The sequence below is a fragment of the Poecilia reticulata genome, chromosome 11, assembly GCF_904066995.2.
Source record: "Poecilia reticulata chromosome 11, P_reticulata-male-v2, whole genome shotgun sequence".
In the NCBI taxonomy this organism is placed as follows: Eukaryota; Metazoa; Chordata; class Actinopteri; order Cyprinodontiformes; family Poeciliidae; genus Poecilia; species Poecilia reticulata.
The window spans coordinates 10,361,809-10,384,277 of NC_088840.1; the positions used below are offsets into that span (position 1 = coordinate 10,361,809).

The window sequence follows — 22,469 nt, forward strand, 5'->3', positions numbered from 1 at the left end:
CTCCAAACACAAACCAGTGGGACTGGAAGGGGATGGGTGGGGGGAGGTGGCGGGGGGAAATGACAACAGGATGAGGAGAGGAGAGAAAATGTTCACTCATGCACGGCTTTCGCTCGTGTGCTTTCACAACTGTCAGCGTTGCGCGTACGTACGCAACAGTGTTTGCGTTGTAAAAAACAGCTCAGCGGCTGGCGTGTGAAGTCGTTGACAGCTTCATTATGGCCTGTGCGCACAGGGAGATGGTGTGATCCAGAGGAAAGAAGAACAGAGACAGGACGGGCCAGGTTTAATGTGGGGAGGTATGGAAGGGGGGAGCATCCTCATGTCCTGTCCAGTGGTTGGTTGGTGGGGGCAGCTGCTGTCTTCTGTAATTAGCAATTGCTTCCTCCAGTTTAAAAAGGGTGCCGAGTACTGTTGCATCCTGGGAAAGTTTGAAGTTCAAAAGTAGTCTTGACTAATTCGACCGATCTCATCTAGAATATTTGAACTGTGACAAACATCTCCTTTCAACAGCCAGAAATTAGACAGGCATACATCAACGGGACAAACGCTGACAAACGTGAATGTGCGAGATGTCCGAAATTTTATTGAAGCATCAACCGCACACCAAAAATTTTAGAAATATTCTAACATTAATGTCAGGACACCTTCGACACATTAATGCATCACAAATGACACAAGCATTACTGAACCTTTTAGATGCATTTTACTGTTTCGGTAACTTCAAGTAATTGCTAGGCTAGAAATCAGATTTGACAGAACCATTTCTCACCGCTGCCCAGAGGTCTGGACATAAATTTTTATCTTATAGCCGCACAGGAGGATGTAAAAGTAATAAATGCAAGAACTGCTGCTCAAAGTTCCGTCTTGGGGTCAAGGCTATATAACCGGAGATGAAAATCTCAAATCAAACTTTAATATGTGCTTGCATTCTCTGGTTATTTTAAGTCTGTCTCCCAATCCCATATTTAGGTATAAGGTAATCAAGTTTTCCTAAAACTGCAGAAATATTCTTACACAGTGGGTGAGAGGATGTTAATGTTCTGCAATGCATGCAGCCCTCATTTCTGAACAGCCAACTGTTTCAGTTTAAGATGCTGTCTACACTCCCTCTACTGGAGTGTTGGCACAATGCAAACATGTACCATCACTGAAGTCTTGTGAAAAGCAAATCTAAACTTTGCTAAGTAAAATAAATACAATAAAAATCAACAACTTTTCAAAGACAATTTATTTATCCTATATCCAAGCATAAAATATGATCAAATATTAAAACAATTCAAATCTTGCTTGCTATACAGTGCAACACTGAAGCAATAATAAAATGCATTTGACATTTTTAAAGAGTTCTCCATAACTTACATGTTATATAAATAATGTATATCAAACTTCCTCCTCACAAACATACCATTAAAGTGACAAATGTCTTTGAGTACAATGAGGTAAATTAAAATAGTCCAAGCAGGACACTGAACATCTTTTTTTTTTTTTTTTTTGCACTTTTCTGGTCAAACATACCATGACTTCAAAGTCTATAGCAAACAGGCAGTTACACAGATTTATAATCTGAGGGAAGGTAATGCAAGTTTTAAAACTAATACTGAGATGTATATGAAAAGGAGAATGCTCAATTAGAGAATCCTCTTTCATTTGAATGATGAAAAGGGACCGGACTGTCTCGAGTAGTAGCATCGATGCTCAATCCCAGACCTGAAGATGCAGAGCTGGACAATGAAAAAAAAAAAATGGCAAGATTAGCACTTAAATTGCACTAGCTGCAAAGTTTAGTAAAATGTATTTGACACTTTAGATTTAGTCATGCTACAACTACAAAGAATGAACTTTCAAGTGTACACAACTCCTCTCTCCCCGGTAAATAAAAGCCAGTGCAAACAGATGCCTGCAGGAGCTACGGGGAAATAGTAAATCTGCAAATTAAGCAGAGTATAAATCTGGCTGTTCTGTGAAGGCCTCAGAGATTCAATAGAAAACTGAACAGGCGTCATGAAGACCAAGTGACAGTAGGAAGGTCAGAGAGGACGCTGATGTTTAAACCAGAGCACCATCACAAGATTCAACTTTAACATTTAAAATATTTGTCTTCAAGACTGAATTTTGCGCAGAAAAGCACATATTGTTCAATAAAACTGCATTCAATTTCAACAACTGTGTGATATTTTACATTCGTCCGTCACAGATCCAAACGACGACTGTACATTGAACTTTGTGACTCATGTGAATGTAAAAAAAAAGTTCAAAGCATATTACTTTTTTAAGCCACTGTGAAAACATCTCACCTCTCGCAGTCCGAGTCATAAGAACTCTTGTCCTCTGAACTGCTGTAACCGCTTCTGGACAGTTGAATAGCTTCAGCCACAGTGTACCTGGTCTTACCAAGAGCACACCTTTCAATCCGTCTGATACTGAGTTCTGACTGGAGGAAGAGATGGAGCCGACTATCTGATAACAATAAGGGATTCTGAAAAACACTGGAAAAAGAAAATTGCATTAAAAGATCTCAGTTAACATTAAAAAAACCCAGGACTTTTATAAAACTACTAACTTTTCTAGAAACTCCTGCAGGCCATTCATTCTTTTGGATACTTGCTCTTTGTTCTTCAAACTAAAGAAGGGACTCCAGGGTGGCAACTTGGGCAATTCTCTGCGCAGAAGACGAAATATTTTTACATGCATCTAGCCACGGCGAGCTTATACAAGATTCTTGAGTTTAAACGTACATGGTCAGAGCATTTCCCTCCAGACAGTGACGCAGCCAAACAAAATCACTGTAACTCCTCCTCACATAGGAAGTCTTCTTTCGAAAACACATGCTGTTGGTCTGAAAGAAAAATATTTGTTCACTTATCTGATCAAACGGGATTACTGACAAAAATAAAGCAACGGTCAATATTCGGCCAAAAACACTTGCATGTAAACAGATCTCGTAGTCGACATGAGTGTGCCAGCGGTCATCTTTGTGGAGTCTAGGATCTCGAACACACACGCTCACAAATTCCTGAAAAAAGTCAGCGGTGAAAATGAGAATCAAAATTTCTCACCAAGTTAAAAAAGAAAAAAAACAAGAGGGTGGTATAGCGGGGTTTCATCTGGGGCCATTTTCAGTACTTTAGTTCAATCTGATTCTGAAGATTTAAAGAGTACATTTGAATACTTACAGTTTTTGAGAGACCTTCCAGAATACTGTCCATTACTGGTACAAGTTCTGTACAGAAGGTAAAAAAAAAAAAAATGTTATATTGCAAATCCAACTTTTCTTCCAAGTAGAAGACCAGTAATAACATTCCTTCAAAAACACTTTACATATTTTTTACTTTAATATCCAGCAATTACACCAAAGAGACATCCAGTATGGGTTTCACACATGAAACTCACTGGTAATTCACTTCCCACCCACCTCCTTTAGTTGTGTAAATAATCAAAGGGTTTGGTTTAAACTAATCCAAATGTGAAGCTAGCGTTGGAAGAAGGACGTTTGAGAATGGAGTTTTAAACAGAAGTCCACTTATCTCATCTTGACCTAGCCATTAGCTTCAAGTTCCTAGGATAAACTAATTTGGACTTGCATATAAAAAAGTGATACTTCAACAGGCAAGATCGACTATTTAAATCCCTTTAATAGAAACTCTTTGAATATCTCCAAGAGTAGTCTGCCCCTTACGGACTGGGTGTGTGGGTCCATTTGTTGCACAACTGCTCCCATCACATGGGCAGTCACATATACAGACCTCTGCACATTGCCAACATGTGTTCCTAGACACATTACTTGAGGCATGCCTCAAGCAGAACTGATCAGTAGAACCAAACATTGTCAGTCCATGTCTAATCTGTAGATGTGCGCTGCAACACCACCGCATGAAGTCACAAACCAATCAAGTAAGCTTCCTGCGGGACAGCATTACTGTACTCATGTTGAGCTAATTGTCAGTTCATGGCACAATTTCTTCGCGTTAAAGAAAAGCAACTCTTTGTTGGGACAGTCGATTGTCTTACATAACTGTGTCTGGTCAAATGGGGCCACAAGTTGGTTTCTTAGAATGTGACCCTCATTCCTTTTCTATAGTCATTGGCTGACATAACAGCATGTTCTTACAAAATAGATGCTTGGACAGTCAAGATGCTAAGATTAAACAGAAAACGGATTGTGAAGCACCAGTCACCCCATTTCCCCCCTTGATTGGTTCCAATTGGAAAACAGTAGATCCAGTACTAATGCTGGTGGCTAGGGGGTGGTAGGGGATGGGCTCATTTCTTAAAAAACATCATGACAAACCAGGAGCATTTATTTTGATGCCATTTGAGTTTAATTTTAAAAAAACAACAGAGCTAACCTTGCAATATTCAAAATTACAACCCAATTAAAACCTAGAAGACTCCGAGCCCCCTTTTATGTGCTATAGTTAAAACACTGAATCTTTTTACAGGAAGTCCAATTTGAAAGAAAAGACAGAAGCTGACTAAGAGCAAGAAAAGACTATTGTTGCACTATTGTTGTTGTCAGACATTTGTCCCCCTCTAAAGCCATGGTTTTAGACTTTGTACAAGTACCACTGCCACATGGGACAGTGGTACCATGCAACAATGGTACTCATTTTGCAAGGTAAATCTGAAGTTACTTTACCACAGTAAACTCATACACGTTTGCAACAACTTCTCAACCATATGTACAGTCAAACATTTTGGCAACTGTCATCAAAAAAATTACTTTAAGCAAGAGTCTGGATGAGAAGAAATAAGAAATGTATTAAAACCTTGCAAGGTGAGAACAGAAATACAGAGTCAAGGAGTCAGTCAAGTCAGTCAAGCTCTGACTAACAGTGGATCTGTTGATTGGACAATAGGTGTGAAACCCTGATTGTCATGTGTCAGCGACTCTGTGGAGCCCAACACAGATGGTCTGGATTTGTCTATTGTTAAGGAAAGGGGGTTGTTCTTTCATGCTAAGGAGGGCAGATAAGTCGTGGGTTGGGGAAGTAACACTTAGTCTCCAGGATCAGTGAGCTCCCCTGCTGTTATATGGCGCTGTAGAAGTCTATAGGAGAGCAGCTTGATCAATCTCATAAGATCATGCAGACACATGTCACTTCTTCAGACACAATCTAAAGCACAAAAGGGGTGAGGGGCACATAATGACATTTTCCATTACAGCAACACATCTAGATAAATTTATTTTCAAGGATTTGATTATTGACAAATACAAAAAAGAAAAAAGAAAACAAAGGAACAGTTGATTACACTATCCAATTCAAATTTTTGTCAGAATACCATAACCAAGATACAGAGTCCTGAGTCAAAGCTGCCAGTTAAAATTAACTAAAGACTCAGCGCCTCACCGTATAAGCTGATTATTCAGAGTTGATCAAACAAAATATTAATATTTCAGAGTTTAAAATTCGAAATCACATAGATCTTATGAAGTCAAACAATTCCTACCTTTGTTCTCTTCAATTTCAGAGACTTAATCCGGTGTTTGTGAACAACCGAGACCCGACTCAGGGCTCTGGCTTGGAGCTCTGCCCCGCCTGTACTGTAGCTCGGCTATTAACCACTAATAGCTCGGTGCGACCTTCTTCTGGGCACCGGACCGCACACGCTGCTTCAGAGTATCAACAAATCACTTTCCTTTTCTCTGGACTTTTACTTCCCACAAGCCGGGAGCATGGGGAAGAGTAGTGAAAACCTCTGTCGATAAGAGAGGATTATTTTTCAGCGTACCTGTTTGTCCCGTAATCAACCAGCTGGTGGGAGGCAACTGGTGGCTGGACGTTGACCCCACCCAACCCCCCCCCCAGCTTGCTAAGCACTATTTAATACCCATTAATCCTTCGGTGTTTGGAGACTGCGCAAAAATACTGTTTATTTTAACATCTTTCTTAAACTTTATTCAAAGCTGATAGGAGGAAAACATTTTAAACAAGCTTTAGTTATAAATGAAACACACGACTATTCTCTTTGATTCTCTTTTTGCCAAATTCCAAACGCCAGGCCAATGATAAATGCAATAAGGTTTACTTATATCGTGATAACTTACAACAAATATAATCTCAAGATACTTTTCAACTATCTTTACTTTTTATCCATTTATTAATTTTTTTTCTCTTTCTCACTGTTAACGTTTTAATGATCTTTTTTAATCTTTTTTTTTTCAAAATCTCTTTCTCACTATTTATTCAATGTCAGATGCAGTTTTTATTTTAATTATGTAAAGCACTTTGAAATGCCTTGCTGCTGAAATGTGCTATACAAATAAAATTTGATTGATTGATTGATAAATAGTGAGCTTTGACCTTACATAAATAAGCTCATACCCTAATAAGCTCTGCAATTTCCATACAGTAGTTTCTTTATTTCTAAGCCAACAGATAGAATTTGCGACAGAGTTAACTAAAGGACCTCACTTTGATTTCACTGGCAGGATTTTGGCCATTGAACTGAAATTTAATGTTTGAAAACAAACATTTAATCGCATGAAATCCAAAGATGGCACAATATGATATTCTACTTTAATGGTACAACTTTCAAATATACACCCACTGGACAACTTATGACAAGTATCGTCCTAAAACTGAGTCAGAACTCCATTTGTCATAGGACTGCTGTAATCCTTCACTGCAACAGTGTCAGAAATGTCCAGACTTTGATCCATCTTGAGATGGAATAGCTTGACCGTTACAGATTTGTCAGGTTACACACCCATGACGTGAATCTACGACTCAGACATATTTTAAGAGATATACTATTGGAAAGAGATCTGGTAACTCTGAAGTCCTTTTGAGTAAACTACAAAAGAAGCAATTTTAGATGATTTGAGCTCTGTGATATGTTGCAAGGTGATTGGAGGAAACTGCTGTCAGAAGATGGGTACGCCACGATCATAAAGGAATGGACCGGAGAAATTAGGTGTTGTTTAAACAGTGTTCTATTGGTGCTAAAAAGCCCAAAGTATTCAAATACTTTTTTCCTTTGTCAAATTCTATCATGTGAATGCTAGCCTCAGCTTCCTGTTTTTACCCAACAGGAGTGGCACTTATGCTGCTATATATATATATATATATATATATATATATATGGGATCTGCTTCAACATTTCATGCTAAATGTTCTTAGAGAAGGTATTCCAAATACCTTGCTTGTTATGGTGTTATATGAGCTACTATAACTCATCAATTCAGTTCCATTTCCCCCACTGTTCTGTTACTGTGTAAATTATGTAATCTGAACTTTTTTTCTTTGTTCGTTTTTAAAATCAAGGTGGTTATGTTAAAAACTATGAAAACCTTTCAGTGGGTTAAATGCTTACGCCAGTTTGCGCGTTTAACCATGTCACATTCCAAGTCACTTAAATCCCCCTTCCTGAACTCAAGTCGTTTTTAAATGATCTAAATGTGTTTCTTTAGCAGTAAAAGCACCAAGTCTTAGTAATAAATGATCTTAACACCACAAGAATTCAAAATGAGTTTTAACTGGCCTTAATGCATAGTTATAAGTTTGCACATTACACAAGGTGTTGCCACAGAAGGCCCAACAATATGCTCAAAAGTCTAAAGTTCATCTCTTGCGCCTCTTAATGCCAGTTTGGATTTAATATGCACAAGCTGCCCTGTAAGAAAAGCTCACACAACTAGAGGAAATTGCGAAAAGGCATAAAGATTTGCAATTTATTTTCTTGTTCTTGTCATGTATGCATGTGTAGATGGGGGGTCAAAAATAAACAGAGCTATAAAATATGTACATAAAAGTTTTAATTGGAACCGGGGATAGTATTTACACTTCATAAACAAAATGGAATTTCAGAACAACTTGCAGGATAAAAAAAAACAACCAAAAACTAGTTCAATTAACAGCTTAACATGTTTCAAGTAGTCAGAATTTAAAACACTTGAGAGCAGGCATGAGACGCAAGGTAGCAACATGACATTTGGATGAACTCGGTCGCACACATCAGCTGCTCGGTTACTTCACACAGCCATAAAAGCACCCCTCTGCCAAACAAAGTACAAATGTAGGAAACGCTACAAAACAGTCTAAAGGTAGCTAAGTTTCAGAGGCAGACCAGGAGGAGGAGTCGAGTCTTCATGGAGAGAGAGAAAGAAAAAAAAAAAACAAACAGCAGAAACCAGAGGGAGGAATTATTGAGCTTCATCCTCTGGACACGAATGCCATGTCAGTCGCTCCTCATAAAAAGCTATGACGACCTGAGGGCAGCGCGTGTTGGCCTCTCGGGCTGGGACCAAATCTGCTTCATCCGAGTCTTTCCTGAGAAAGCAGGTGAAGGGGAGAGAAAAACCCCCATTAAAGTTAGTCAGTGGAGACAATTTCCACTAATAATAAATGTAGAGACAGATACAATTCTTTGTCACACAGTTAACAAAAGTTAAAAACTATTGTGATCCCCTTAAAAATCACAACTAGTCATCCCTTACAGAAGGGGTTTGTAGCTCCAGAGTCAGTTTTAGATGCATCTCTGAGCAGCTAAATATTTCCAACCCTTTACTCAGCATTACCGGTTAACTACTGGACCTACAGAGGTCCGGTAGTGAACCATCATTTGATTCAGGTGCGATAAACCAGGGAATGAATGAAAACATGCAGAATTCTGGCTCTTGAAATACTTTGGACACCACTGCCTTGCAGGAAACAGCCTGGATTCGGAATAGCTCGATTGTATTTTAAAAGATTTGAAAAATTTTACATCCATGCAAACAAACATCTTTGCATGAGAGCAAAAATGTCAAACTAAAAAAAGAAGAAAAGTAAAAAAGGTCTTCATGCAGTCCTTATTGACATTTATAGGAATCCTTAGTAGCTTACCATTTCATCAAGAACATCAGCTCCCCACTGCTATCTGTGGCACCAATTATCTTTTCTGGGTTGAGGTTTCTGGCAAAGCCACGTGGCTGCTCAGTCTGCAAAACCACAGCATTAAGATGAGAACGGAACATTTTCTTGCTACTCACATCTTAAAAGAAAATAATAATGATGAAGTTATGAGTCTTTCACATAGTCCAGAAATAAATGTAGACCATTAAACAACGACCACAAACTCAGCTGGTTAAAACAAGGATTTTTTTTCCTTTTTCTTTTTTAAACCAACCTCAGTTTTCTTTGCAGAATCAGTTTCTCCCTCCTCTGTGGAGGCCTTCCTCTTCACAGCTGCAGGCTTCTCCTTGATGGTTTTCTGCGACTCCAGAAAAGCTGAAATCAGCTCGGGGCAGTCCAAGTTCTCCTCGGGCTCCCAAGTGTTGTCAGCACTAAATGAACAAAGACAGGAAGGGGGAGGACATTTTTGTTTCTCCCCAACTCAAACCTTCCATGAACAGATGCAGAAACCTGAAAGCAAACTTTATCCATGCACGGTAAAGAATGGCAGCACAAACATGCATCCAAATGTACAGCACAACCTCGTACCAGGGAAGCTAAGGGATATTTATTATCACAGGGAAACTCACTCAGTAAATCCTTTCCACTTCAGGAAGAACTCCACTTTCCCATTGACGATGCGCTGGTCCATTACTTTTTCCACAACAAACTCCTCCGGCTCCTCCTGAGTCTGCGCATCCTTCTTAGTTTTGGTGTTTTGTTTCTTGCCCATTTTGTGCTCTATAAGCAAGGAGGAGGGATTAGCATCACATTATTAGCATCAAGTCGGTTTGATTGTTACGTTCATATACATATATGTAAAACAACTAGCTTTTTGGTAGCCAGCTATAGATGCTGAAAAGGGGAACAAATTGATATTGTGAGGCCTTCTTCGTATTGAAATAAACTTGCTAGCATCCGGCGTTAGCTCATTAGCCAGGCAACTCTTGATAGCATTACGAAGGTAAGTCGCTGTGCTAACTTGAGTTAGCTACAAGTTTCGCAGATTAACATTTACCGTTAGCTTATAAACTTTAACATTATATCAGAGTGGAAAGTTCAAGCATTTCTATACTACGCAATAAATATAATAGCAATGATGCGCTAAAAACACACAAAGGAAGATAATGCAGTGCACCTGGTAAAAGGTATGTCTACTCTTTAGCTAGCCGAATATACAACAATAGAGCTGCGAACCTTGCTGGGTAATAACACTTGGAGTCTTTGTTAAAGAAGCAACCATGCACAATCAGCATGCATTCTGTAAGTTCTCTTTAGTAAAGCCACAAAGTTATATCGAAATTGTAAAATATGAACTATTTTTGGAGATAAGTGAAATATGCATACCGACCGTAAATCCAGTTATCCACTTGGGGATATCTCCTAAACACGCGGCCAACTAAACGTAATCTCAAGTTATAGCGCGAAAAGCCACATTTAGGTGCTCTACGGCAACCCGGAAGGAAACACGCTCGCTTTCAGGCTCCGCCTTCAAAGAGAGAATTTTAGCCTCGTTTGAGTTCTAATTCACTTTTTATTGATTTGAGCAGAACTAGGATTAACATTTTATTTTTTAAAATTTTTTTTTGCGTGATTAACGTATGTTTAAAAACAGAAAGAGAAACGTTTTAAAAGCAGCAGCTTTTGTAGTTGTTTTTTTTTGAAAACAGGTGTTTCTACTATGTGCTGAAAAAAAATTAAATTATACGTAGAACAAACATTTTGTGACGTTCGAATTAATCGGATAAAGCAGACAGAGCAAATGATTTTGAGATTGAACAACATTCTTCATGGTTTCTTTTTTATATTTACTTTTAATAAAATTTCAACATTTGGGTCCTTCATTTGTATTCAACTTTCCTCCCTTAATTAAACCAACTTCTACTGTGGTTGCAGCTGAAAGTTCTTTGACATCTGACTTTACCAGCTTTGTCCCTTGAAATTTAGCCTACTCTTTGCAAAACAGCTCAATATCAGTCAGACTTAAAAGCCACATAAGTGGACCGTAAGTTAGTTTTGTGCATGTTTTGTACATTCTTCTCATTGCTCTTGATTGCAGTCACGTTTGTCCCCGACTTTCTCAGGTCTTGATGTGATCCACCAGCAAGCTGTCCAGGGTATTTTTCTGTATTGCCAAAAAAACACAATGCTGCAAAGGGAACATATTTAAAGACTCTGAAGTATATTGTTGTTGTGACTTGCTAAGAATAATCAGACAATAAGTTTTTCTTCTTTTTAATCACACAAACTTATTTTCAACAATCACTCTGAAGTCAAACAAATGATTTTCAGAAAAAAGAATTATAAAAAAAGGCATACAAACAGCACAACTTAAAACAAATGACATTATGCACTCCAACTTTTTTTTTTTTTAATTTAGCCTCTTCTAGAACGACTTTCATGCAGTAAATGGCAACATCTCACTTCGTTCTCTGATAATCTCAACAGCAACACCCAATAATAAAGAGCAAGGAGAAAGTTGGTCTGGTTGCACTGCAAAAAACACAAAATCTTAACTAATTTTGGTCTAGTTTCTAGTGCAAATATCTTAGTAAAGCTGAAATAAGACAAAACTGACATACAACTAACTTTTCAGCGAAATATAAGAGCTTGTTTTAACTCGGTCATTCCTCAACATTGATGAAAAAGTTCTAATTCCACTGGCAGATTATTTCACTATAACAAGACATTTTTCCATGTTAATAAAATGTAATAATCTGCCAATGGAACAAGTACCGTTTCATCAATATTGTTGACTTAAAATAAGATCCTGCATCTTCCTGAAAAGTGACTGATAAGATAGTTTTACCTCATTTCAGATATTTGCACTAGAAACTCGACCGAAAATACTTGACAAGATTTCGTGTTTTTGCTGCGTGGCTTTGACAGAATGATAAATTAAAGTGGGATTGTGCCCAGTACTTATTTATAGGTAATTTTCTTACTTGTAGAAAAGAACAGGTACGATTCCTGATAGACAAGCAAAGTCAAACATTGTGGAAAGTGAAGGAGTGCAAAAACACCTTGTAAGTACTTGACACAACCTCACCGATCATGAAATAAAAATAATAAAACACCCTTTTTGGATCCTCCAAACGAGTTTGAACAAAGAATAGAAAGTAGAAATAAGGTAAAATCTAATATTAACAGATAATGCACTTCAAAACAACAAAGCCGAATTTTTTGACAGAAGACAATTTTCCAAATCAGAGACTACTCCAAACATGATACGTTTCTCCTCTGCACTCATGCGACTATATAGACCGAAGAACATTTTAATAGAACGATTTCAACATTAATAATTAACAGATGAGACCATGATAGATGACTGGCAAAAACACTTGTGGGTGTGGATGCTGTTACCGAATCAAAGTTAACCGTTTACGGCACAAGTGCCTAAAACTGCAGATGACCCGACGGTGAAGCAAGCAGGTATTTATAAAAAATAAACTGCACTTAATACAATTTTGAGACATATCTGCAGCTCAGTCAGGGTGGAAGAGAGAGCCAGACTTTCAGAAGACAATCAGAAGATTAAACAGTACAGACACGGTTGATCTATTGCATCCCCTCGAGTTCGAGTCTGTTGTGGAACCTAAAGCATTGTTCATGTTTTGGAAATCGCTAATCTAAGGATATTCTTTGATGCCATCTCTGCTAATAGTTGGAACCTTCATTGGAGGAAAACACCAAACTTTGAATATGTCTCGCCCATTCCTAAAGAGAAATTTGAATTAGCTGCATTTGGTATCAGCAGGTCCAAATAAAGATCTAAAAGTCCTCCACAGAATGTTAATCAGTGCATTCCCCAGCAACTATTTCTGTAATATGTAAAATGTGTCAAAGCAACCAAAACCTGATGTTGACATTTTTAGACTTTCTTTTACCTTGTAGCAACATTGATATGGATTTTTAGGGATGAGGTTGAGTATTTTTATGCCAGTACTTAAATTGTTGCAATTGAAAAGGTCAAACCTATGTGTTCTCTTCTCCAACTGATGTAGACGTTTTATTTGTTCTAGTAACCTTCAAAACTCTTAAAACATGTTTACACCCAACATAAAGAAAAAAAAGTCACACTTTCTTAAAAGCAAATTAAGGCCTCTTTAATCATTGGTTTGCTTTATGTAATCAAAAAGATTGTAGAAAAGAATTAACTTTATTTTTTATTTTTTCCATTTCAGTTCAAAAGGTTAGCCTTACCTACCCCCTGATCTCTGAAATGTTGGCTGTAAACATTTGGTGGAATTTTAATTTTCTTATCAGTAACATTTTAAGTTATATATATATATATATATATATATATATATATATATAAAAAAGTCTCATGACGCATATAAGAACTTCAAGTTCAAGAACCTCAAGCCATTTATAAATACAATCTTTACCGTCCTACTTCTACTAAATAGGCAAAGTACAAGGCAAACAAACAGAACAACCCTCATCTTAGAGCTCTAACCAGAATCTGCCATTCTTAGCGATGAATGTCCGATTTCATATCTTAACAGGCACAGAGAGATCGATGCTGTTTTCAGCAGCTAAGCTGTTCCCTTAAACTCTGCTTTGCCCATATTTAACAAGCAAACAAAAGTCCAGTGTGTAAGCTACTTTTTTTTCCATATGTACAGATATTTTTTTTTTATTAATTTATGCTCCGAGTCTCTCTTGTTTTTGCAGCTTGTGAAAATGTAGGCTCTCAATGCAATCTTTACAAAAATAAAAGCCCAAAGCCAGGTTTAGTAAAGTTCAGCAATATCCAAAAAAAAAAAAAAAGAACCCCTAAAGCTCAAGTCTCAGCGAGCAATCTCACTGCTTCTTCTCCTTCTTTCTCTTGTCTGTTTTTTTGCCAGCTGATGTGGCGACAGCGGGCTGTCTGATGGGCTGAACTACGACCCTCCCGTTAGCGCCGCACTGCAGAGTAAACCTCTCGGGGTTCAGGGGCCGCCCCGACGCGTCCCTCACCCGAGAGAGGACGTCCCGGGTCAGCTGCTTGAACTGGTGGGCCACAGCGCCCATGGTCTTGGCCGTGAGCCGCTTTTCCCTCAGCAGTCGGTCTCTCTGGGCCTGCAGTCTCTCCACCTCCTCCTGGAGCCCCGTGATGGCATCCAGCTTACGCTTGCGGCAGTTTTGTGCCGCCAGCTTGTTCTTCCCACGCCTGCGGATGTCCCGCAGGAGCGTCACCTGATCGGCGGAGAAGCTGTGGTTGTCCAGCACCTCCATGAATTCCTCCACGGGCATGTTGACGATCTGCAGGACAGAGAAGGGGATGCACATGGCGCGGGCACGCAGCTCGTCGCGGCTCAGCTCCTGTTCCTCCAGCCGGGACCCGTCATCCTCCTCTGGCTCCTCGGTTTTACATGGCAGCCTTAGGGGCGGCATGCTGAGGAGAGGGGGAGATGAGTAGCTGTGGTCGTGCCACACACTCTCACTCAGATCAACAGGCGGCCACATGGCGCGGTGGTCCAGTATGCCTTTAGGGGGTTTGGAGTCCACCTCGCTGCTATAGCCGGTCGCTCCGCCCTCTTCTTCATAGTACGAGCTGGTCGATGATGACATCTCAGATGAACCTGAAAGAAAGGATAAAATAACAGTTGGTACAAATATTAACAATATATTAGTAACCTAAAAGATTTTTACTAACCAGGGGAGACGGGACATCCATAGCTGCTTTCCAAGGAGAGTCCTGAATCGGAGTCCAAGTCCTCGAACGCTCGAGAGTCTAAGCACTCGAGGTAGTTCAGCTGATTGTCTATTGCCTCCAGGCCCAAACCCAGCTGATTGATTTGTTCAAACACAGCCTCGTCTAGGCAGCTGCCGAGCGCGCTCTGCGATGTCAGATTTCCCGTTAAGTTGCACACCGAGGCAAAGGGCAGCGCAGCGAGGCCCACGGCCATGCCCGGCAAAGAGTCAGAGAGCGAGGAGTTTGTGGACTCCAGCCGCAGGAGGTTTCTTTCCCGCTGGCTGACCGTCCGGGACTCCGTCGCTCCGAACGCACCGGCGCTGGTCACCATGGCGTCATGCAAACTGACGTCCTGGCTGATGGCGCTGCTGATGTCCGAGTCGAGCTCCGAGAGACGATCGGTGACAAGAGAGTCCAGGTCCTGCGTTTTGAAAGAGCAACGTTGTTTACACAGCGTTCCTGCGTCTTTTTAGGTCAAACAAAACAAATCAAAATAGAACAAATGGGTGGAAAACAGAGGGATGAATGAACGCCAAGATGGATGGAGAGATTGAGACGAAGCGACAGGGAAAACACTGGAAATATAATTGTTTTTTTTCCCTAAACACAAAGATCTGGAAAAAAAATACACAATTCAAATTCCATTCACTTCTGGACTGCACGGGAATCTTGTTCAGTCTTAAAACTCCTTTCCACAGTATACAGATCAACTTATACACCAAACTCTCGTGTTTTGCACTTGTATTTTGTGAAAACTCACATCAAGATCTGCAACAGAAAGCAAATTGCTCCAGTCGATATCAGCAGCTGGAGGAACATGGTGAAGCACCGGATCAGGCAGCGTAGTGATGCCTTCAAACAAACTCTGAAAGAAAAAATGGAAAACAGACATGAAAGACTAAACAAACACCAAATTTCACAAATGAGGTATAGTTCATTGCCGTAGTTGTAAAATCCCTTTGAATAAAAATATTTTTTGAGAGAATCTTACATTTTTCTCAATATTAAAGGTTTTGAAATAAAAATCGCTGCTGTCTGGATAATAATAATAACACATTTTATTTCAAAGGCGCCTTTCTGGCACTCAAGGACACCGTACAAGAGTAAAATATAGTGACAGAAACAAATAAAATCTAACAATTAAAAATAGATAGAAATAAATAAAACAAAACAATGTATCTATATAAAATCTATGTAAAATCAGGCAAACCAATTGTGTCATGTGGAAAAGGCAGATCTAAAAAGGTGTGTTTTGAGTTTGGTTTTAAAATTTGATAATGACTTTATGTTTCTAAGGTATGGTGGTAATGAGTTCCATAGTTGGGGAGCAGAGCGACTGAAAGCTCTGCTCCCCATGGTGGTGAGACGGGCAGAGGGGACAGTGAAATGGATAGAGGAGGATGATCTGAGGGAGCGAGAGGGAATGGAAATATGAATAAGATTTGAAAGATATGGTGGGGAGAGATTGTAAAGGGCCTTGAAAGTGTACAGAAGAATTTTGCATTCTATGCGGAACTTGGTGGGCAGCCAATGGAGTCTTTGCAGGACAGGAGTGATATGGTGCATGGATGGGGTTTTGGTAATGATACGGGCAGCTGAATTCTGGATCAATTGGAGCTTATGAAGAGATTTCTGGGTGAGACCAAACAGAAGGGAGTTGCAATAGTCCAGGCGTGATGTCAGAAGACAGTGAACAAGAATGGCAGTGGAATGGGGAGTAAGGGAAGGGCGAACGCAATTGATGTTGCGTAGGTGAAAATAAGCCGAGCGGGTAATGTTATTAATGAGAGACTGGAAAGACAGGGTGCTGTCAAGGATGACACCCAGACTCTTTACCTGAGGGGAGGGATAAACGGGACAGTTATCAATTACAAGACTGAAGCTTTTGATTTTGGCCAGAGTAGATTTAGTACCAATGAGAAGAACCTCATTGGTACTAAATGAGGTTGAACAGTTATGGTACTTTTTGCCAACAGGAAGCTAGTTGCTCTTCTTCCATATCATGTCACAAGGAGTAGGCGTACTGAACGAGGGCTTTTGGAGGAGAACCGTGCCCACAGCATCACATTCACCCTTTGTTTGAACCAGTACCAACGGGTGTGTTCATTGCAGAAAGGCTTAATCGTGGCGTTATCTGACCAAGCCGCCCTGTTCCAGTTAAACACTCAAGTAGGATTTATCAACTTCGACACATTTACATTTTTTGACAAAAGTGCAGAAAACCATTGTCCCTCCTCTGCCTCTGAAAGGAGTTGCTGGTGTGTGGATAGAATCAAATGTGTGATAAGGAAACAGTTGGATATTTTTTATTTAGTTTCCCTACCACTATCTTGTTCTCTGTGTGTGAAAGAAAGATTAACTTGGGTCCTCTTCCACCTTAGTTTGTCACAGTCCCACTTGTTTTGAACATTTTAATTATTGTCTTTACTGGAGGGATTTTGGCTAGCAGCTATTTTCATGTAGCACTTTCCCGACTTTTTCAGATCAGCATTTGTCTACTTTCCTCTTATTTATGACCTTATAGTTACCTATGTCTATTTAGGTCATAAGATTATACATCAGGGAAAAAAAAGAAAGTCATGCTTGTCAGCTTTTCCTTGACACTTTGACAGAATATGCTCGGTTTATAAATATATTTGAGATTTTGTAAACTGAAAATTGAAAAAAAAAAAAAACATTGGACTTTAACATTTAATTGCATATCTTTACCAAGGAAACCATGGTAACGCAATATAATTACATATAATTACTGAAAATTATTTTAGTAGTTCTTTTGAGTTAATGTATTCCCCCCACCCCGACTCATTACATTTCATTCTCGGTTAAAGTAAAAACCCTTTAACAAGACGTTAATGATTTTCCTGTAGATGCGTACGCATTTGCTCGCAAAGTTTGTTCCAGAGCCGCTTGCCGACTTTGTCGTGGGCCCTGCAGCGGGTTTCAGAGGAGCCTTAGATAACACGTCCAGTACTGTTTCAACGGGAAGTGAGCAGAGTCTCCTCAAAGCAGATGAGTCAGGCAGGAAGCACAGGAACAGCGGATAAATCTGACCCATTTTCCTAACTGAAAGACTCCCACACCTATGTTATGTAACCACGTGAACATAATCAGTACTATTAGGCAAAAATGGGAGAGGCTTATTTGCTAAGTTTTATATGAACTAGAAGCTCCTGTTTATGAATCACGCCAAAATAGAAGTTTGGAAGACTAAAAGAAACTGGAACAACTGGGTGAACTCTGTGGGCGATGAAGTGAAACAGAGCAAACCGCAAGACATGTGCTCTCGAAATATAGTTTTGTTACTGGTTTTCTGTTAAATGAACCTATTTTATAAGAGTTCTTCGCCTTTGCTGTTACTTTACCTTACATTTTGCAGGACTTTAGTGTGACACAGGTTCTGCTTAAATATGCTGTACAAAATTAGTACATCTGTTGAAAACTTACTGCCATATGACGTCTTTTACACAAGTACATCCAACATAGGATGGTACTGAGCTAGAGGAACTTAAACTATGGCAAGAACTGTAAGGTATATGCTCAAAGTAACAAAAAAGGGCATCAAAAATCACAAAAGAACCATCATACCTCTTGTTCTAGTGTTGAACTGTGAGCCAGGTGAGTGAGTGGAACGGCTTCCTCCTCTTCTTTAATCTTAACTTCATCCTCCTGGAAGGGAGAAAAAATATAGACAGAGAGATTAGCAGTGAGTAATTTGTAAACTTCGAACTTCTTGTTCGAAAAGAGGTATGTAAACACCTTGTTTGCTGCGACCCAGTAGGCCGCCAGAGGTCACAGCATTTTCAGGTTCCCTGATCCCGTTTTAGCCATAGCAGAACGCGGTTCTTGTGTTATGTAACACTTCGGTTCTAACGGTGTCAAGGTCTGTTTTAATAGGCAGTTGTAAAAGTTAGGGCAGCGATGACCTGATACGCTGCCAGTGATGTGGGTTACCAGCTGTCACACCCATGCACACACACCCCATGCACATACACACACGCTATAGTTGTTTTCCATGTGCAGTGGGATTGGATGTAAAAGGATAATGATTACTTCTTAACTTTCTGCGTCTTTGCTAAAAGCAAAACGAAAGCAGCCTATTTCTGCTCTGCCTGAACTTGCTGACTCCTTACTCGGTCACTTCTTCAGCTTCAAATAGCTTTGTGACACTTGCTGACTGGAATCTTTGAAAATCACAGCTGAAGCTTTCTTCTTTAGACAGCACAGAGCAAAAGCTTATTTAAAAAGCTTAGGAGGTAAAAAAAATAAATAAAATAAAAACATCAACATCACATTTGGCAGTTCCAAAGGAACACTATGGGAGGGACAATGTTCAAGAGTAGATCGCTGCGGTTGTAAGCAAACAGGGTGTGGATCTGATCCTCACTCCTTCACCTCTCCAGGTCCACAGCTGGTGGGCGAGTCTGAAGAAAGGCGACACTGTTACACGATTTGTAACATCAACTGTTGCCAGAACATAACCTACACCGAGCAGCTGTTTCTACTAGAAAGGGCTAGAAAAGCGTCATTAATGGGGGGGAGGAATTAAACATGAGGGTTGAGTGTTTCATCTGCGTTACAAAAAGAAGAAAATCAATGAGATGCACTAAAGAAATCAGCTGGTTGGCTCTGATTAGCTGTTTGGAAACGCAAAAATCGGATCCTTTTTTTTAAAAATATGTTCCACCATATTAAGAACTAACAAGTCAGAAAGGCAACTTCACTCTTTAGAGAGGAGTTTATAATCGAGTGAAGATGTCTCGATGTTGATGATGCCAGAGACCAAGACCATTGGTAGAAAACAGGATGGCGACTGGTGTATAGAAAGGTTGATCATGGGACATGATGGATTGGGAAATGTTGGCCGCCTTCTGAAATTCTCCAAAGTAAAGAGCAACATTCTTTACGACCAGCACCGATATGAACATTTGGGCAGACATCAATATCTGATACTAATACTGCCATTACTGTCAATAACCAATGTTTGATGCAACCACATCGCCTACCGTACATTGGTTATTTTCTTCAGTTAAAGAGCCCATAATGCCTTGCTGCATCACTATCACATGATCAAACAAATACCACATGGCCAACCCACTCCCAAACCCCTCCTGAAACAAAAATGGCTAAAAAAGGGGAAATACTTGTTAATTTTGACCCAGTTATTGGCTGATATCGATGTTGATGTCGATACATCGCAAGTCCCTAACAGAGATTACTGGTTTAAGATATGTTAACCATGCTAATTACTAACATGAAACATCAACTCTGTAGAACTTTTGTTGTTTTAAAATGTCAGTGATACACTATTTTATAGCAGCTGCTTTTTCACACAGTGTGACGTCGCCTCTGCTTTTAATATAAATGATTAATGTGTGCTAACAGCAAGAAGACTACAAAGAGAATGTCCAGTGCTTTTCTTTTTTTTTCTTAGAATATAGAGCTCAAACAGAAACTCAAAATGATGAATGAGGAAACTAAAAACAAGATTTCTATCATCGTTGGGTTATTTAGAGGTTTCAAATTCCAACTAAAGGTGAAAACACCTAGTGAGAACTGACAGGAGCAGTCTAACGTTTCCTGCCTACTTTTGATGCCTGTCATGTTATCTCCTTGAAGGAGATACTAACTAGACTAGTTACATTACCAAGGAAGATCTAGTGATTGCATACCCCTCACTAAAATTAAATGCTCATCAGCATGAATATCATAAATATCGGACTTTTGATGAAGCACATGAACTTGTCATCTTTTCATGACGGAGTGAAGTAAAATTTAAAAACAAGAATAAAAAGGTTCTCATGTCTGTATATATGCTGCATCTTCTCTGGCTCAAACAAGGTAAAAAATTATACAAACCATCCCAAATATAAAAAGACATGCACCATCGCCTGTATTTGGTTTAATGTGTTTAACAAGTTAGCAATTTGCAGAGAACCCATTTGCTTTTTGTAACCCTCCATGAACTCTGCCTAATTCTGGCCAATATTTGCCCACTCTTCTCAGAAAAAAGGCAGCAGAATTGTTTTTGAATTGGCCTGTTTCAATGTGCGTAGCCACCTTTTTTAGGGTTAAGGTCAGGTCTTTCCAGAAGCTTAATATAATCTTGCCGCACCCACTCCAAAAGCAGCACGTTTTTCAGGAATCACTCTACATTCAGTTGTGTCAATGTTTCAACCATTTATCTGTTGGTTTGAAGTCAAGTTGAAGAATTCGGAGATAGTCCTTCTCTCTCTTACTCGATCCTCTTTTAGGTTATGCATCAGGACCAGAAAATACTCTAATCATGTCGCTACCACTACCATGCTTGACAATTGATGCTGTGTTCTTGAGTTCAATTTCATTGTGGATAAATACAACGGTGCTCCAGCATATTCCATTCTATGAAAGGTTTAAATGTTGGTTGTTTTCTGGTTGCTCCCAAACATCTGATCAGTTTGGTTTAGATGGTTGGACTTGGAGACTACTGGGTAGTCATAACAATCTGAAACATACACTGAAACTGGTTTTGAAATGGATGGACTAAGCTTCTGGAGTGGAGCTGACATTGTTTTGACGCAACAAGACATGCCTGGTTCATCAGCAACTTTCTAAAGGGCATGTCCAAATATTATGCGAGACTGCGTGCTTTCTTTGTGAGAAATTCTAACTTAAATACACCCAATACTTGATTTCCTCTATAAACCCCAAGTTCTTGACTTTCACATAGACGGTAACTGTATGTGTACTCCAGAAAAGCACTTTAGGTTTGGAAGGGCCTCCAACAAATGAAAAGGAATGTACTTTGTTCCTTATGCCAACGATTTATCACATTCTGTTGTTTCCTTCCTGGTTTACAAGGAAACATAACGATAGTTCACTACATGGGTGGATATCCCCCCTTACTGAGGCTCTGGTTAGTCACGGCATAAGTTTTTAAGTCCTTGTTGATCCCTTTGTTTGTTGTCAGTTAGCCAGCCTATCCCAAACATGTTGTTGATTAATAACAAATCATTTCCCCCCCAACGTAATAAGACATTACTTACATTCAGGAAGGCTCCAGCACCACAAGGCCCCTGTCCCAGCTCAGAGTTGGACTGGCAGTGCACTTCTTGGTCTCTGACAGGCCGGTGCTCACCGGCGTCTGCAGGTTCATTCTCAGTGCTTTCTAACCCTACGCTGGCGTCAGGGTTGCCGCTGGTGGAAGGCCCTGTGGAGGAAACTTGGTGCACCAGCCACGCGTTCAGCTGCGTGTGGAACCGCGGTGAGCCGAGGTTCCTCACCTCATCCAACAGACGACGACTGGCGAAGAAGTAGTCCAGCTCGGGGCATTTTGGATGCACTCCGTATCCGTCAAGTGTGTCTCTCAAAACGTGAAAAGGTGTCTGAATGTAGGCTGAGCTTGGACCCAAGTTAATCTCAGTGAGTGGCGGATAGTAGCCGGTAAGGTAGCTGTCGATGTCTACTCGAACTCCAACCAAACTGAGCAAGATAGTCAACTGAATCAGGCCTTCTGTAAAGTATTTTTTCGCGACCTGCATTTTCTAAATACTCCCAAAATACGGGTGTCTATGAAATCCTGACCCGTCAGTTCCTCTATCCCGAGCGGACAAAGGGGAAAAAGCTAACAAAAGAGCACGCCTTCCCCTGTCAGACAAAGAGGTCCGCCTGTACCGGTGACAACGTCTAGCTAGCTGTTAGCGGTTAGCTTCAAGGCTTAACTACCGGCAAAAGGTAACTTCACGTCATTAACATACTACAAGCTTTAGCTTTCTGTGCGTTGCAGCGGATACATTTCTTCCCGACGAGTCCACGCGATCACAGCCCCAAAGTCGTTTGGGTAAAAGTGAAAATGAAACATGTAAATAGCTGCAATGCTGTCACTGTAAACTGCTGCAACTCTTTCGTAATTTGCATAGCTCCACGTTGATTGGACG

At 39.9% G+C, this 22,469-nt stretch overlaps 3 protein-coding genes across 5 annotated transcripts; all 3 read right to left on the minus strand.

Moving 5' to 3' along the window:
• Window positions 1-1,213: 1,213 nt before the first annotated feature.
• Window positions 1,214-5,788, minus strand: snx10a (sorting nexin 10a). The gene is made up of 7 exons (XM_008421648.3): window positions 5,452-5,788; window positions 3,177-3,223; window positions 2,930-3,016; window positions 2,739-2,839; window positions 2,564-2,662; window positions 2,298-2,489; window positions 1,214-1,724 (listed from the first exon to the last, which is right to left on the minus strand). Exons 2-7 carry the CDS (start codon window positions 3,207-3,209, stop codon window positions 1,628-1,630), a joined length of 609 nt encoding a protein of 202 aa, XP_008419870.1. The 5' UTR covers window positions 3,210-3,223; window positions 5,452-5,788; the 3' UTR covers window positions 1,214-1,627.
• A 1,954-nt stretch (window positions 5,789-7,742) lies between these two features.
• cbx3a (chromobox homolog 3a (HP1 gamma homolog, Drosophila)) lies at window positions 7,743-10,384 on the minus strand. Of its 3 annotated transcripts, none has more exons than XM_008421650.3 (5): window positions 10,228-10,384; window positions 9,467-9,617; window positions 9,112-9,268; window positions 8,829-8,923; window positions 7,743-8,273 (listed from the first exon to the last, which is right to left on the minus strand). In XM_008421650.3, exons 2-5 carry the CDS (start codon window positions 9,607-9,609, stop codon window positions 8,147-8,149), a joined length of 522 nt encoding a protein of 173 aa, XP_008419872.1. In that variant the 5' UTR covers window positions 9,610-9,617; window positions 10,228-10,384; the 3' UTR covers window positions 7,743-8,146. The 3 variants fall into 3 exon arrangements, with proteins under 3 accessions (XP_008419872.1, XP_008419873.1, XP_008419871.1); XM_008421651.3 differs by having other exon boundaries at window positions 10,224-10,376; XM_008421649.3 differs by lacking the exon at window positions 10,228-10,384 and adding an exon at window positions 10,074-10,195.
• A 711-nt stretch (window positions 10,385-11,095) lies between these two features.
• nfe2l3 (nfe2 like bZIP transcription factor 3) lies at window positions 11,096-22,419 on the minus strand. Its single transcript, XM_008421652.3, has 5 exons — window positions 21,579-22,419; window positions 18,142-18,222; window positions 15,317-15,421; window positions 14,518-14,977; window positions 11,096-14,443 (listed from the first exon to the last, which is right to left on the minus strand). Exons 1-5 carry the CDS (start codon window positions 22,071-22,073, stop codon window positions 13,683-13,685), a joined length of 1,902 nt encoding a protein of 633 aa, XP_008419874.1. The 5' UTR covers window positions 22,074-22,419; the 3' UTR covers window positions 11,096-13,682.
• Between the last annotated feature and the right edge of the window lie 50 nt (window positions 22,420-22,469).